At 44.8% G+C, this 15,786-nt stretch overlaps 1 protein-coding gene across 1 annotated transcript in view; it reads right to left on the bottom strand.

Moving 5' to 3' along the window:
• ISOC1 (isochorismatase domain containing 1) overlaps positions 1-15,786 on the bottom strand; it is a 46,617-nt gene that overhangs the window by 13,360 nt on the left and 17,471 nt on the right. Inside the window, exons 2-3 of the mRNA XM_069754030.1 lie at positions 9,563-9,682; positions 2,981-3,184 (exon numbers count right to left, since the gene is read on the bottom strand). Coding sequence (XP_069610131.1) covers positions 2,981-3,184; positions 9,563-9,682 — 324 coding nt within the window. The remainder of the gene's footprint in view (positions 1-2,980; positions 3,185-9,562; positions 9,683-15,786) is intronic.

Below are 15,786 nucleotides of genomic sequence, written 5' to 3'. Positions count from 1 at the left end.
TACCTGTGGCACCTAACAGGTGTTGGCAATAACTAAATCACACTTGCAGCCAGTTGACATGGATTAAAGTTGACTCAACCTCTGTCCTGTGTCCTTGTGTGTACCACATTGAGCATGGAGAAAAGAAAGAAGACCAAAGAACTGTCTGAGGACTTGAGAAACCAAATTGTGAGGAAGCATGAGCAATCTCAAGGCTACAAGTCCATCTCCAAAGACCTGAATGTTCCTGTCTACCGTGCGCAGTATCATCAAGAAGTTTAAAGCCCATGGCACTTTGGCTTACTTCCCTAGATGTGGACGGAAAAGAAAAATTGACAAGAGATTTCAACGCAAGATTGTGTGGATGGTGGATAAAGAACCTCGACTAACATCCAAACAAGTTCAAGCTGCCCTGCAGTCCGAGGGTACAACAGTGTCAACCTGTACTATCCGTCGGCGTCTGAATGAAAAGGGACTGTATGGTAGGAGACCCAGTAAGACCCCACTTCTTACCCAGAGACATAAAAAAGCAAGGCTGGAGTTTGCCAAAACTTACCTGAAAAAGCCTAAAATGTTTTGGAAGAATGTTCTCTGGTCAAATGAGACAAAAGTAGACCTTTTTGGGCAAAGGCATCAACATAGAGTTTACAGGAGAAAAAAAGAGGCATTCAAAGAAAAGAACACGGTCCCTACAATCAAACATGGCGGAGGTTCCCTGATGTTTTGGGGTTGCTTTGCTGCCTCTGGCACTGGACTGCTTGACCGTGTGCATGGCATTATGAAGTCTGAAGACTACCAACAAATTTTGCAGCATAATGTAGGGCCCAGTGTGAGAAAGCTGGGTCTCCCTCAGAGGTCACGGGTCTTCCAGCAGGCCAATGTCCCCAAAACACTTAAAAAGCACTAGAAAATGGTTTGAGAGAAAGCACTGGAGACTTCTAGGGTGGCCAGCAATGAGTCCAGACCTGAATCCCATACAACACCTGTGGAGAGATCTAAGAATGGCAGTTTGGAGAAGGCACCCTTCAAATATCAGGGACCTGGAGCAGTTTGCCAAAGAAGAATGGTCTAAAATTCCAGCAGAGCATTGTAAGAAACTCATTGATGGTTACCAGAAGCGGTTGGTCGCAGTTATTTTGGCTAAAGGTTGTGCAATCAAGTATTAGGATGAGGGTGCCAATACTTTTGTCTGGCCCATTTCTGGAGTTTTGTGTGAAATGATCAATGTTTTGCTTTTTGCTTCATTATCTTTTGTGTTTTCTCATTTAAGACAAATTAAGTGAAGATAATAACAAATAATTTGTGTTTGCAATCATTTTTAGGAAGAAAATGAGTATTATCTGACAGAATTGCAGGGGTTTCAATACTTTTGACCATGACTGATATATATATATATATATAGTCCGGCTAGTATTTATATGCTATCTGGGTTTGGTGTATGACCCGATATAAGCTTGTTAACAGACCGGGCTTATATCTAACAAGGAACTGGTGGCAGCATACCATTCTGGTATTATTGGGGGATCCTGGCAGTGACGGATTGGAGATATATATATATATATTACGTTACCGTTTCTTATGACTTGTGTATCCACAGGCACCTTCTTAGTTTCTGGTCCGTCTCCATGCATGATGTGACAATAACAAAGGCTAAAGGTGTGCAGCTAGCTTTTAACCCCTAGCTCGCCCTCTCCCATATTCGCCATCACCCGTCTGGGTTGGAGTGAACTCTCCTCCTTTGATCTCCTAGCTGAAGTAATTCCCAATATCTAGGATGGGTCATAACTTCCTAGCGAGAGGTCCAACTTGGATGACTGATGTCTTAACGGGTTCGTTGGGGCTGGAGCGATACAGAGAGTCCAAACTTGGGTCAGCTAAGTGGTTCTGGAGAGACATAGCTTGCTATCCGGGACAGCTGGAGAATTATGAGACACTGGGGTGTGTGAGGAAGGCTCCCACGGTTTTGGTGGTATATTGGACTTAACCCTGAGATGCACGGTACTCTAATAATTCATCTCTAGATGTTGGTGCCTAAGTGTCTAGAGCTTTCCCTTGATGTGGGCCGCCTTGCACAAAAAAAACAGCAAGGGGTCCCAGCTCTGCTCCTCCTTGCCTTCAGTAAGACGTGGCCTCCAATTCTCTCACCATTTGACAAAAGTTCTGTTTTTTGGGGAATTGTGTACTTATCCCAAAGGTGGGGGCCACTTCAGGAGTGGGAAGTGAGATCTCTGTACAATCTATTGGGCCTCAATTAATTAATCCAAAATGGAGTCTCCCTCGTCCCTCACACAGAGAACAGAAAAATGATAAAGCCATTTCCAGAACATTTTTCCATAAAAAAAATGCTTTAATTTAGCAAAAATAAAAAGATAGAGCCCTTGCAGTAGGCCCAAAACAAGACAGTGCTTAAAAGGAGTTGTTCCAAGTTATAACACCACCACCTATCCATGGGATAGGTGAGAACCTACTGATTGCTTTGAGTCAAACTGCTAGGACCTCAACTGATTTTGTACTCCGTATAGGGTTTTTTTCGAGAAAGATTGAAATTGATATTTCATATAATATACTCAAACATTTTAGGCTACGTCCCCACGGGCAGTATCAGGCAGCCCTTGGGATGCAGCACATGTCCGCTACCTCCAAAGCGCTGCTGGCTATTGAACGCAGGTGATTCCGCATGTGCACACTGAACCGTGTGGAATCACCGCTCCCCAATACTTTGGATGGATGAAATGTATCTTGCGTAGACTCGGTCTGGAAAGACGCGCCGCGACCTCACAGACAAATGTTAGCCACCCAGATATTTCCCTCTTCTCTTAAGAAACTCTACGGATTCTTAGGGTCCTGTGAAATTGTTCACTAGAGCCGTGAGCCCTGTCCGTATGTTTCAGTGAGAAGTCAGGATCAAGACGAGACCTTCTAACACTCGTCTTCTCCAAATATTACAGGAGGAGAGACTGGAAAATGCAGCTAAAACCACAACAGACAAAGCCATACTGACCTCAACGCCAAATAGTACAACGCTCCGAACTCCAGGAATTTCTGCTAACGCTGCCTCTACTTCTGGTAAAACCATAGAAAATTTTGTCTTTGGGACCACAAGCTTCACTCCTGTCAGGTCAAGTTCTTGGACGGTGCTCCCAAGTCCTTTAGGATATTGTTCTGTGACGATCACTGGTATTCCTAGGATCCGTGCACCTTGTAGCTAGGAATTTGAAACGTAAAGATCTATGAAATATATACTGTTATTTGTCATTATGACTGCATTCAATTAATTGCTCTGATGAGTTTATGGCAATCCTTAGATTTGTAAAAGCCTAATAACATACAAAAATTATTAAAGAAGCACTCCCACATATATGTAATAGCAATGTACGCACTACCACTGCTCTCTACGGGATCCAGCGCCGCTCTATGTCACTTCTGAGAGATGTCACTACACCTGTGGCTCTCCAACTCACCCTCTGCTCGATGCATGAGCCAAAAGTCTTTTACAATGAAAGTCTATGAAACCTCGCTCTGATGCTCTATAGACTTACACTGTAAAAGACACTTTCAGGTCAAGCATAGCGGGGGGTGACAGAGTCTGCAGAGTGGTGACGTCTAAGAAAAGGAGAATGGCGCTGCACACCGGAGACAGATGGTAGGTGAGCATAATAATCACAGTACATATGTAATAAAGAAAAAAAAAATGGAGGCGTACTTCTTTAATTTTTGTGGCCCATTAAAATAACCAAGGAATAGCACCCTATGATGATCCATGTTCAGTTCAGCTGTGGAAGAATAGGGTGTTGCAGCAGTAATACAATGTTAGGCTTCTTTCACACTAGCGTCGGAATCTCCCCGTCGCAATGCGTCGGGGAGAGATTCCGACGCTAGCGTTTAACACTTTGCACAATGGGTGCAGCGGATGCATTTTTCCGGCGCATCCGCTGCCCCATTGTAAGGTGCGGGGAGGTGGGGGCGGAGTTCCGGCCGCGCATGCGCGGTCGGAAAAAGCGGTCTGTCGGGAGAAAAAAACGTTACATGTAGGGTTTTTTTTTCCCGACGGTCCGCCAAAGCACGACGCATTCGTCGCAAGACGGATGCGAAGTGTGCAAATCCGTCGCAAATGCGTCGCCAATAGAAGTCTATGGGGAAAAAAACGCATCCTGCAAGCACTTTTGCAGGATGCGTTTTTTCTGCAAAACGACGCATTGTGACGGATTTACAAAAAACGCTAGTGTGAAAGTACCCTTACAATGTGCACAAAACAAATGTCTATAGTGAGTGATGGCTGTAGCCACGCTGGCACGTCTGCATGACTGAAAGCAGTCGGCTCCTAGGAGGAATAGAGAGTAGTGATGAGCGAGTATACTCGTTACTCGAGATTTCTCGAGCACGCTCGTGTATCCTCCGAGTATTTGTAATTACTCGGAGATTTAGTTTTCATTGCCGCAGCTGAATGATTTACATCTGTTAGCCAGCTTGATTACATGTGGGGATTCCCTAGCAACCAGACAACCCCAACATGTACTTATGCTGGCTAACAGATGTAAATCATTCAGCTGCGGTGATGAAAACTAAATATCCGATCACTAAAAAGTACTCTGAGGACACCTGAGCGTGCTCGGGAAATCTTGAGTAACGAGTATACTCGATCACTAATAGAGAGTATATTTTCTACCGGGTGCCACACCTTCATAATGCTACTAGCCTGGATAATAACTTCCATATCTACAAATTAATAGCATTAATTATGTCAGGTGTCCTTTAAAAGGGTTCTCCTATGTTATGGCTTCACCACTCTTCTGCCTCCAAGCTTCCTGGCTGCAAGGATGGCATTGTGCTCCTAAAAATTGACAGGGCCACTGGCATGGTCCGAACTGTGAGCCCTCCAACACTGCTACCAGAAGCAGCTTTGCCTCTGCAGCAAGGGAAGCGCAGGGGGAGTGAAGTTGTTTGGATCCAAAAATCCAGCTTCTGAGCTAAGCGAACAGGCTCAAAGGCCTCTTAGACGTCAGTGTGTCTTGTAGGTGTGGTGAAAATTCAAGTGAATGGGTCTGTGCATATGTCAGTGTTTCCATGGACCATGTGTCTGTGGGTAAAATACGTTGACATGTCCATTTTTTTTTTTTTTTTTTTTAATTAAATCGGCAGCACGGGCCGCAAAACGTCCCTCACACGTGCAGACTGATGACATCCTTGTGTCATCAGTACCACATGTACTCGCACCAGGAAAGCAGCGGTATTGTTAGCGCTGTTCCCCAGTGTCAGGTGCTTAAGTCCGCTCGCATCATTCTCAGTGCGAGCAGGTAAGAATGATGAGAGTTATATTCAACTGATATGAGAGCAGGCGACGGCTGATGGGAGTATTCATCAGCCGCCGACTGTGCTATAAATAAATGAGAAAAATGTCGTGGGTTCCCCTGTATTTTTGATAACCAGCCACGTTGAGTAGGGAAGCAATTTAAAATTATTTTTATTTCAATTTCCCCTGAAACTGGGGCTGGTAAATTAGCCCCAGTAACAGGGAGAATTCCACCCCCTGCCTGCATAGCAGAGCTGACTGTCTCCCAGGGCACAGCAACTATTCTTCTCTCCCTACAAGCAATCAATGAGTCTGGATGTGGAAGCACAGTCAGTGCTTAGTATGCTGTATACGGAGTGTTTGTTTAGAACGGTGTATACAGTGATGGGGAAGGCAGATACGGTAATAAACCCTCCCCTCACCCAACAGCTACATTATCTCATGCAGGAAGTTTATTCTTCCTATTCTCATCCACTATATAAAAAAAAAAAAAAAAATTAAAACTTGTGGTGCTGAACAAATGTAGACTTCACAGCAGAACACTACATTTCCCATCCATAGTTCTGGGTGCTCCTGCAGGACTTTCATTCTTACAGCTATATCAACAATAAAAATACTGTTTAAGGATCAGCATAGACTTCTAATACTATTTTAACATTGCCATAGGCAAAAAGAAGAAGCCCCTAACTAAAGACCCTAGTAAAATGGAACTTTTAATTGATATTATAACAGAAAGAGGCTCCACACATTAAAACATATATTGCCATAATAGGGAACATGATATTACATCCAACACATCAGGTTTATCATGTTTTCAGATAGTTGCATGAAGCACTTAGCATGCTAACCTAAGTGGTTTACATATAGTCTATTCTGCAAATCTACTGCAGTAAACCTATCCTCTTATTATTGCTCTCTTCCCTACCTAGCATATGCTATCTAAGGGCAGTCCCACACGTCCAGATAATTCTGGTACCGGAAAAATCGGTACCGGAATTATCTGTGTCCGTGTGCCGATGCGTTTCTGGGACACATCAGTGTGGCACATGGGCGGCACACGTGTGCCGCCCATGTGCCCACTGGGTACCACACGCACCGTGCCGGAGACAGCGCTAAAGTTTAGCGCTGTCCCCTGCATCATGCTGAAGCCCCATTCATATCTTCCCTGCAGCAGCGTTTGCTGTAGAGAAGATATGAATAATAGTGTGTAAAATCCAGATCCAGGTCCCCACCCCCTGTGCTCCCCTCCCCCCCGCTGTGATTAAAATACTCACCCAGCTCCCTCGCTGCTTCCTGTCCTGGCCGCACCTTCTCCTGTATGAGCGGTCACGTGGGGCCGCCGATTACAGTCATGAATATGCGGCTCCACCTCCCATAGTATGAGGTTAATCGCTCTACATGCCCATGGTGTTATTACAGTTGTCTGTGTCCCCTGTACAAGCATCATTTCTGGATTTTGTGTTGTTAGTCTGTAGTTACCTTCTCTGTGTGATTATTAATAAAATTATTGATTTTTTTACATGTGTATATGGGACTTCTTACTCCATGGATTTTTGTAGGATTAGTAGTTTCGGAGTGTCCTGGATACTGTGCTAATGTCCTAATTTTTATGGGATGTTATCCCGGTACTTGCGTCTAAGATATGTATCAGTGGTATCTGTTCTCAGCATTACATTATAGCCATAGTGTCCGTTAAAGAAAAATGGCGCCGGAAAGCACCTACTGCTCTGGTACCGATTTCGGCATCACGATAACACCCCGATTCCGCCGCATGAATGTCTCCCAGCTCCTGGAATCGGCGCCTGCGCAGTCCGCGCTTTCCGACGCCATTGTGCAGTGTGTCTTCAAGAAAATGGCTCCGGAAAGCGCGGACTGCGCAGGCGCCGATTTCTGAGTCACGATCCCGCTCATGACTTTTACCGGCGACGCAGCCCAGGAGATCGCGGTATGCATAAGTACTGAACGCATACCGTGATCTCTGACGGAGAGCCAAGGACGTGCCAGGAGGGCGAGTATGCTATATTCCCCTTTCCACCGTTAAGCGCCGCTCTGTCTTCCACGTCCTCTGGCTGTGACATTCAGGTCAGAGGGTGCAATGACGTGAATAGTGCGCGCCGCCCTCTGCCTGAACAGTCACAGCCAGAGGACCCAGAAGACGGAGCAGCCTGCAGCGGTGGAACGGGGAAAGGTGAATATAGCAAGGGCCGGGGGCCTGAGCCAGCGGCGACTGGCACCTGATCCCCATAACGCGCCAGTGTCCCCGCCTGCTCAGGCCCCCGGCACTTGGCGCCCAGTCGCATCAGCATACTTTACTATGGAGCATCTTATGGGGCCATCAACCTTTATGGAGCAGCATAGAGGGCATATGGATGGGAGCAGCACATGACAGAACGGGACGCAGGAAGGGAGCAACACATGACAGGATGGGGGCGCAGGATGGGAACACGATAGGATGACGGCTCAGGAAGAGAGTAGCACATGACAGGATGGCGCACAAAACAGGATGAGGGCGCAAGATGGTAGCAGCACATACCAGGATGGAGACTATATACCAGTGGTCCCCAACTCCAGGCCTCGAGGGCCGCCAACAGTGCAGGTTTTCAGGATTTCTTTAGTATTGCATCGGTGGTAATGTGATCATCTGTACAGGTGATGATTCCAACCCCTGTGCAATACTAAGGAAATCCTGAAAACCTGCACGGTTGGCGGCCCTCGAGGCCTGGAGTTGGGGACCACTGCTATATACCAATATAAATGCGGGTTCGATAGGGTGCAGAGACGAGACAGACGATGGCTGTTTCGCGAATAATCGCTTCAACGGGTCCATATATATTACATAGTCTCCTTTATTATGTATATTGCCGTCCCTTACATATTGGATTTTGTAGAGCCCTGTTTTTTATTACATACCGTCCCTGCCTTGCTAAAGGAGGAGCTGATGGACTGGTCACCGGCTCCTCCATCAGTAGTCATTTTACATCTAACAAGAGAGGGGACTATGTAATAAAAGAGGGTTCAGTGAAGAACAAAAATAAGAATACACTATGCAAGAGACAGCACTGTACATAACAGCAGAGGAAACTATATAATAAGGGACAGCACCATATATAACTAGAGAGGATGGTATGTAATAAGGCACGGTGTTATACATAAAAGAGGAAACTATGTAACTAAGGATGGTGTTATACATAATAAGTGAGTACACTATACACTAAAGGGACTGTGCTATACATAAGTGAGTACACTTTATACTAAGGGACAGTGTTAGACATAATAATCGATAATAACGTCTTCCTCCACCTGCCCTGTTCCTAAATCCATTATAAATCCCCCTTCCTCCCACCCCAATCCCCCACACCCCTCATTGTCCTCCTCCCCCCTCATCCCATTATTACCCTCGCACCCACCACCATAATTGCCCTCTTGCCAACCTCCATCATTGCTTTCTCCCCACCAACCCATTATTACCCATTCCATGACCTCCATCATTTCCTCCTCCCCCAGCATTGTCCTTTCTACTGCCATCATCGTCTTTCCCCCCCCCCATCGTTACCCATTCCACCAACTCCATCATTTCCTCCTCCCCACCACCCCATCATTGCTTTCTCCCCCATCACCCCCTCTGTCAACTCAATCATTGCCTTCTGCCCCATCACCCCCCATCATTGCCCTCTGTCAAGCCAATCATTGCCTTCTGCCCCATCATTGCCCTCTCCTCCACATACACACACACCACCATTCACATCTGTATACACACACACACACACACTCCACCATTCACCTCTGTACACACACACACACACTCCACCATTCACCTCTGTACACACAGCACCATTCACCTCTGCACGTGCACACACATGGTACCCTGAAGCTGCACAATCACCGGCAGCGGCCTGTCTCGCACAGCCGCGGTGCTGAATGATGATGCCATTCAGCCGCTGCTGTGTGAGACAGGAAGCGCGTGCAGGAATCAGGACAGATCCATTCCTTGCCTGCAAGAGAAGATGGCAGCGGAGCTGCAGGGATTGCTCGCCGCACATGAAGGCAATCTGGCCAGGGAATCCCGGAGCCGGATAAACTGGCCAGATTGCCCTCATTAATAGCAGCGCTGCAGGGGCCCCCGGAGCAGCCGCATCGGTTGAACCGGCGGCATGTCCGCCCATGTTCATGGCAATATGTGCTTTAACGTGTAGAGTCTGTTATAGCTGTAAATCGTAAATTTAATTCATATTATTAGATCATTCACGATTTTTTTTTTTCTTCACTTCTATAGCATGGAAACACAAAACTTACCAATCTCTGCCCTACACTTATAATGTCTCCAAAGTACTTGATTGCTGGTCTGAACCGCTCTTGCATGTCACAACAGAAAAACACCGTACTGGCAGGAGTAAGGTTCCCAAGAGTTGTCAGCTGCAAGAGGAAGGAAAAATCAAATCAAAATATACAACAATTGTATTTACACAAAATGGTTCATCTTCATTTAGATATTAGAGATCTACAAAATAGTACATTTGATTAAAGAGGTTCTCTGTTTCTTTTTTCCTATCAGGTTAATTTATTTCAGTTCTTCAATACAAAAAGTGAAACTCATTATATAGAGTCATTACAAACAGAGTGATCTATTTCAAGAGATTATTTCTGTTAATGTTGATTACGGCTTACAGCCAATGAAAACCCAAAAGTCATTATCTCAGTAAATTAGAATACTTTATAACAGCAGTTTGAAAAAATGATTTAAAAAAAAAAATAAAATGTTGGCCTACTGAAATGCATGTTCAGTAAATGCACTCTATATACTTGGTCAGGGCTCCTTTTGCATCAATTACTGCATCAACGCGGCGTGGTATGGAGGCGATCAGTCTGTGGCACTGCTGAGGTGTTATGGAAGCCCAGGTTGCTTTGATAGCAGCCTTCAGCTCATCTGCATTGTTGGGTCTGGTGTCTCATCTTCCTCTTGACAATATCCCATAGATTCTCTATGTAGTTAAGGTCAGACGAGTTTGCTGCCAATCAAGCACAGTGATACTGTTGTTTTTAAAGCAGGTATTGGTACTTTTGGCAGTGTGGACAGGTGCCACGTCCTGTTGGAGAATGAAATTTCCATCTCCAAAAAGCTTGTCGGCAGAGGGAAGCGTGAAGTGCTCTAAAATTTCCTGGTAGATGACTTCGCTGACTTTGGTCTTGATAAAACACAGTGGACCTACACCAGCAGATGACATAGCTCTTGAAACCATCATTGATTGTGTATACTATTGGCTGGAATGTGGCAGGTTAATCTTTGCGAAGGACATATGAATCAAGCCACATACAAGGTTATCCTGGAAAAACAGTTAATCTGCTCAGGCAATATGCCCCAACTCTGAGGACTGGTTTCTCCAGCAGGACAATGCTCCATGCCACAAAGCTAGATCAATCAAATTGTGGATGAAAGACCACCACATCAAATCTCTTTCATGGGTAGCCCAATCTCCAGACCTGAACCCCATTGAAAACCTCTGGAATGTACCGTATATACTCGAGTATAAGCTGACCCGAGTATAAGCAGAGACCCCTAATTTTGCCCCAAAAAACTGGGAAAACTTAATGACTAGAGTATAAGCCTAGGGTGGGAAATGCAGCAGCTAACGGTAAATGTCAAAAATAAAAATAGATACTAATAAAAGTAAAGTAAAATTAAATGAGACATCAGTAGGTTAAGTGTTTTGAATATCCATGCTGTTGCTGCGATTAAAAAAAAAAAAAAAAATCACACTCACCTCTCGTCGCTCAGGCCCCCGGCACTTGCTATATTCCCCTGTCCGCGTTCCACCGCTGGGTGCAGCTGTGTCTACCCCGTCCTCTGCACTGAAGTTCAGGCAGAGGGTGGCGCGCGCACTAATCGCGTCATCGCGCCCTCTGACCTGAGAGTCACTGCAGAGGACGCGGAAGAAACAGCTGCGCCCAGCGGTGAAACGTGGACAGGTGAATATAGCAAAATGCCCCCGTTATACTCACCTGCTCCCGGCGCGGTCCCTGCACGTCACTGGTTCTCCGGCAGCTTCTTCCTGTATTGAGCGGTCACATGGTACCGCTCATTACAGTAATGAATATGCGGCTCTACCCCTATGGCAGTGGAGTCGGGTCTATATTCATCACTGTAAAGAGCGGTACCATGATTGTGACTGCTCAATACATGAAAAAGCTGCCGGCACCCGGACAACCAGGGACCGCCCGCAGGAGCAAGTGAGTATGATTAGACAGCCCCCGCTCCCCCTCCCCTGCCGACCCCTGGGAATGACTCGAGTATAAGCCGAGAGGGGCTATTTCAGCCTTAAAAAAAAAAAAAAAAAAAAAAAAAAAAAAAAAAAAAAAAAAGGGCTGAAATTCTTGGCTTATACTTGAGTATTTACGGTAATCAAGAGGAAGATGGATAGTCACAAGCCATCAAACAAAGAACTGCTTACATTTTTGTACCAGGAGTGGCATAAGGTCACCCAAAAGCAGTGTGAAAGACTGGTGGAAAGCATGCCAAGACGCATGAAAGCTGCGATTAAAAATCATGGTTATTACATAAAATATTGATTTCTGAACTCTTTCTGAGTCAAAACATTAGTATTGTTGTTTCTAAACGATTATGAACTTATTGTTATTTTGACCATTTCTTATTTTCAGAAAATAAATACAAAATGTATTGCTTAGAACTTCGGAGACATGTTGTCAGTAGTTTATAGAATAGAAGAAGAATTTACATTTTACTCAAAAATATACCTATAAAGAGAAAAATCAGACAAACTGAACATTTTGCAGTGGTCTCTTAATTTTTGCCATAACTGTATATTGTATGCTCCATAATCTGAGAAAAAAAAAATGTTTTTTTTATGTGGACATTATTTCTCCAAAATTATGGAGCATACAATATACAGCTCTGGCAAAAATTGAGTAAAATGTAAAATTGTTCTTTTAACCCCTTACCGGCATCGGACGTACTATACCGTCCAATGCCGGCTCCCCTGCTTTGATGCAGGGCTCTGCGGTGAGCCCGCACCAAAGCCGGGACATGTCAGCTGTTTTGAACAGCTGACATGTGCCCGTAATAGGCGCGGGCAGAATTGCGATCTGCCCGCACCTATTAACTAGTTAAATGCCGCTGTCAAACGCAGACAGCGGCATTTAACTACCGCTTCCGGCCGGGCGGCCGGAAATGACGTCATCGTCGACCCCCGTCACATGATCGGGGGTCGGCGATGCTTGTATATTGTAACCATAGAGGTCCTTGAGACCTCTATGGTTACTGATTGCCCGTCGCTGTGAGCGCCACCCTGTGGTCGGCGCTCACAGCACACGTGCAATTCTGCTACATAGCAGCGATCAGCAGATCGCTGCTATGTAGCAGAGCCGATCGAGTTGTGCCTGCTTCTAACCTCTCATGGAGGCTATTGAAGCATGGCAAAAGTTAAAAAAAAAAAAAAGTTTAAAAAAAATTTGAAAAAAATAAAAAAAACATAAAAGTTTAAATCACCCCCCTTTCGCCCCAATCAAAATAAAATAAAAAAAATATCAAATCTACGCATATTTGGTATCGCCGCGCTCAGAATCGCCCGATCTATCAAATAAAAAAAAGTATTAACCTGATCGCTAAACAGCGTAGCGGGAAAAAAACTCGAAACGCCAGAATTACGTTTTTTTGGTCGCCGCGACATTGCATTAAAATGCAATAACGGGCGATCAAAAGAACGTATCTGCACCGAAATGCTATCATTAAAAACGTCATCTCGGCACGCAAAAAATAAGCCCTCAACCGACCCCAGAGCACGAAAAATGGAGACGCTACGAGTATCGGAAAATGGCGCAATTTTTTTTTTTTTTAGCAAAGTTTGGAATTTTTTTTTCACCACTTAGATAAAAAATAACCTAGTCATGTTTGGTGTCTATGAACTCGTACTGACCTGGAGAATCATAATGGCAGGTCATTTTTAGCATTTAGTGAACCTAGCAAAAAAGCCAAACAAAAAACCAATGTGGGATTGCACTTTTTTTGCAATTTCACCGCACTTGGAATTTTTTTCCCGTTTTCTAGTACACGACATGCTAAAACCAATGATGTCGTTCAAAAGTACAACTCGTCCCGCAAAAAACAAGCCCTCACATGGCCAAATTGACGGAAAAATAAAAAAGTTATGGCTCTGGGAAGGAGGGGAGTGAAAAACGAACACGGAAAAATGAAAAATCCCCCGGTCATGAAGGGGTTAACCCCTTCACGGCCTTGCCGTTTTCCGTTCTTGCGTTCTCGTTTTTCGCTCCCCTCCTTCCCAGAGCCATAACTTTTTTATTTTTCCGTCAATTTGGCCATGTGAGGGCTTGTTTTTTGCGGGACGAGTTGCACTTTTCAACGTCATCATTGGTTTTAGCATGTCGTGTACAAGAAATCAGAAAAAAATTCCAAGTGTGGTGAAACTGCAAAAAAAGTGCAATCCCACACTTGTTTTTTGTTTGGCTTTTTTGCTAGATTCACTAAATGCTAAAACTAACCTGCCATTATGATTCTCCAGGTCATTACAAGTTCATAGACACCAAACATGACTAGGTTATTTTTTATCTAAGTGGTGAAAACAAATTCCAAACTTTGTTAAAAGAATTAAATGAAAAATTGTGCAATTTTCCGTTACCCCTAGTGTCTCCATTTTTCATGATCTGGGGTCTGTTAAGGGCTTATTTTTTGCGTGCCGAGCTGGCGTTTTTAATGATACCATATTGGTGCAGATACGTTCTTTTGATCGCCCGTTATTACATATTAATGCAATGTCGCAGCGGCGCAAAAAACGTAATTCTGGCGTTTCAATTTTTTTTCTTGCTACGCCATTTAGCGATCAGGTTAATCCTTTTTTTTTATTGATAGATCGGGCGAGTCTGAATGCGGCGATACCAAATATGTGTAGGTTTGATTTTTTTTATTGTTTTATTTTGAATGAGGTGAAAGGGGGGTGATTTAAACTTTTATTTTTTTCATATTTTTGACCTCTTTCTGACCTCAGACGGGATAGTACGTCCGAGGTCAGATACCACACTTTGATGCAGGGCTCCGGCGGTGAGCCTGCATCAAAGCCGGGACATGTCGCGTGAAATCGCGATTCACCCACGGCTATTAACTAGTTAAATGCCACTGTCAAACGCTGACAGCGGCATTAAACCGGCGCTTCTGGCTGGGCAGCCGGAAATGAGCGCATTGCCGACCCTCATCACATGATCGGTGGTTAGCGATGCGTCAGAATGGTAACCATAGAGGTACTTGAGACCTCTATGGTTACTGATGCCGGCCTGCTGTGAGCGCCCCCCTGTGGTCGGCGCTAATAGTACACCTGCATTTGTGCTGCATAGCAGCGCCGATTGAGTTGTGCCAGCTTCTAGCCTCCCATGGAGGCTATTGAAGCATGGCAAAAGTAAAAAAAAAAAAAAAAAAAAAAAAATATAAAAGTTTAAATCACCCCCCTTTCGCCCCATTCAAAATAAGTCAATGAAAAAAAAAATAAAAAAATAAAACCTACACATATTTAGTATCGCCTCGTTCAGAATCGCCCGATCTATCAATAAAAAAAAAGGATAAACCTGATCGCTAAACGGTGTAGCGAGAAAAAAATCGAAACGCCACAATTACGTTTTTTGGTCGCCGCGACATTGCATTAAAATGCAATAACGGGGATCAAAAGAATGTATCTGCACCAAAATGCTATCATTAAAAACGCCAGCTCAGCACGCAAAAAAAATAAGCCCTCAACCGACCCCAGATCATGAAAAATGGAGACGCTACGGGTATCGAAAATGGCGCAATTTTTTATTATTTTTTTGCAAAGTTTGGAATTTTTTTTTACCTTTTCACAACTTAGATAAAAAATAACCTAGACATGTTAGATGTCTATGAACTTGTAATGACCTAGAGAATCACAATGGCAGGTCAGTTTTAGCATTTAGTGAACCTAGCAAAAAAGCCAAACAAAAAACAAGTGTGGGATTGCACTTTTTTTGCAATTTCACCGCACCGAATTTTTTTTCCCGTTTTCTAGTACACGACATGCTAAAACCAATTATGTCGTTCAAAAGTACAACTCGTCCTGCAAAACAATAAGGGTCTGTTTCCACGTGCAGGAAACGCTGCATGTCTGACGCTGCATAGAGCCGCAGCGTCAGACACGCAGCGTCCAGATGTTACAGCATAGTGGAGGGGATTTAATGAAATCCCGTCTCCACTATGCGTGGTAACACGCACGCGGCGGCCCTGCGACTCCAGACATGCGGCGCGTCTTTTCAGATCGCAGCATGTCCGTATATCTTGCGGCGACGCAGCGTCGCCGCAAGATATAGCACAGGGCGCTATGGTGGAGAGCGATGATCCCGGATGTGTGCTGTGAACACATCCGGCATCATCGCGTCCCAGAAAGGGGGCGGGGCTTAGCGCAGAGCGGCAAAGCCGCTCCGACGATACCGCCGGCCATCCTGAACGTGGACACGCAGCCTAAGCCCTCACATGGCCATATTGACGG

This window comes from Ranitomeya imitator, chromosome 1, assembly GCF_032444005.1.
Source record: "Ranitomeya imitator isolate aRanImi1 chromosome 1, aRanImi1.pri, whole genome shotgun sequence".
NCBI lineage: Eukaryota > Metazoa > Chordata > Amphibia > Anura > Dendrobatidae > Ranitomeya > Ranitomeya imitator.
This window is presented reverse-complemented; position numbering and strand designations above follow the sequence as displayed.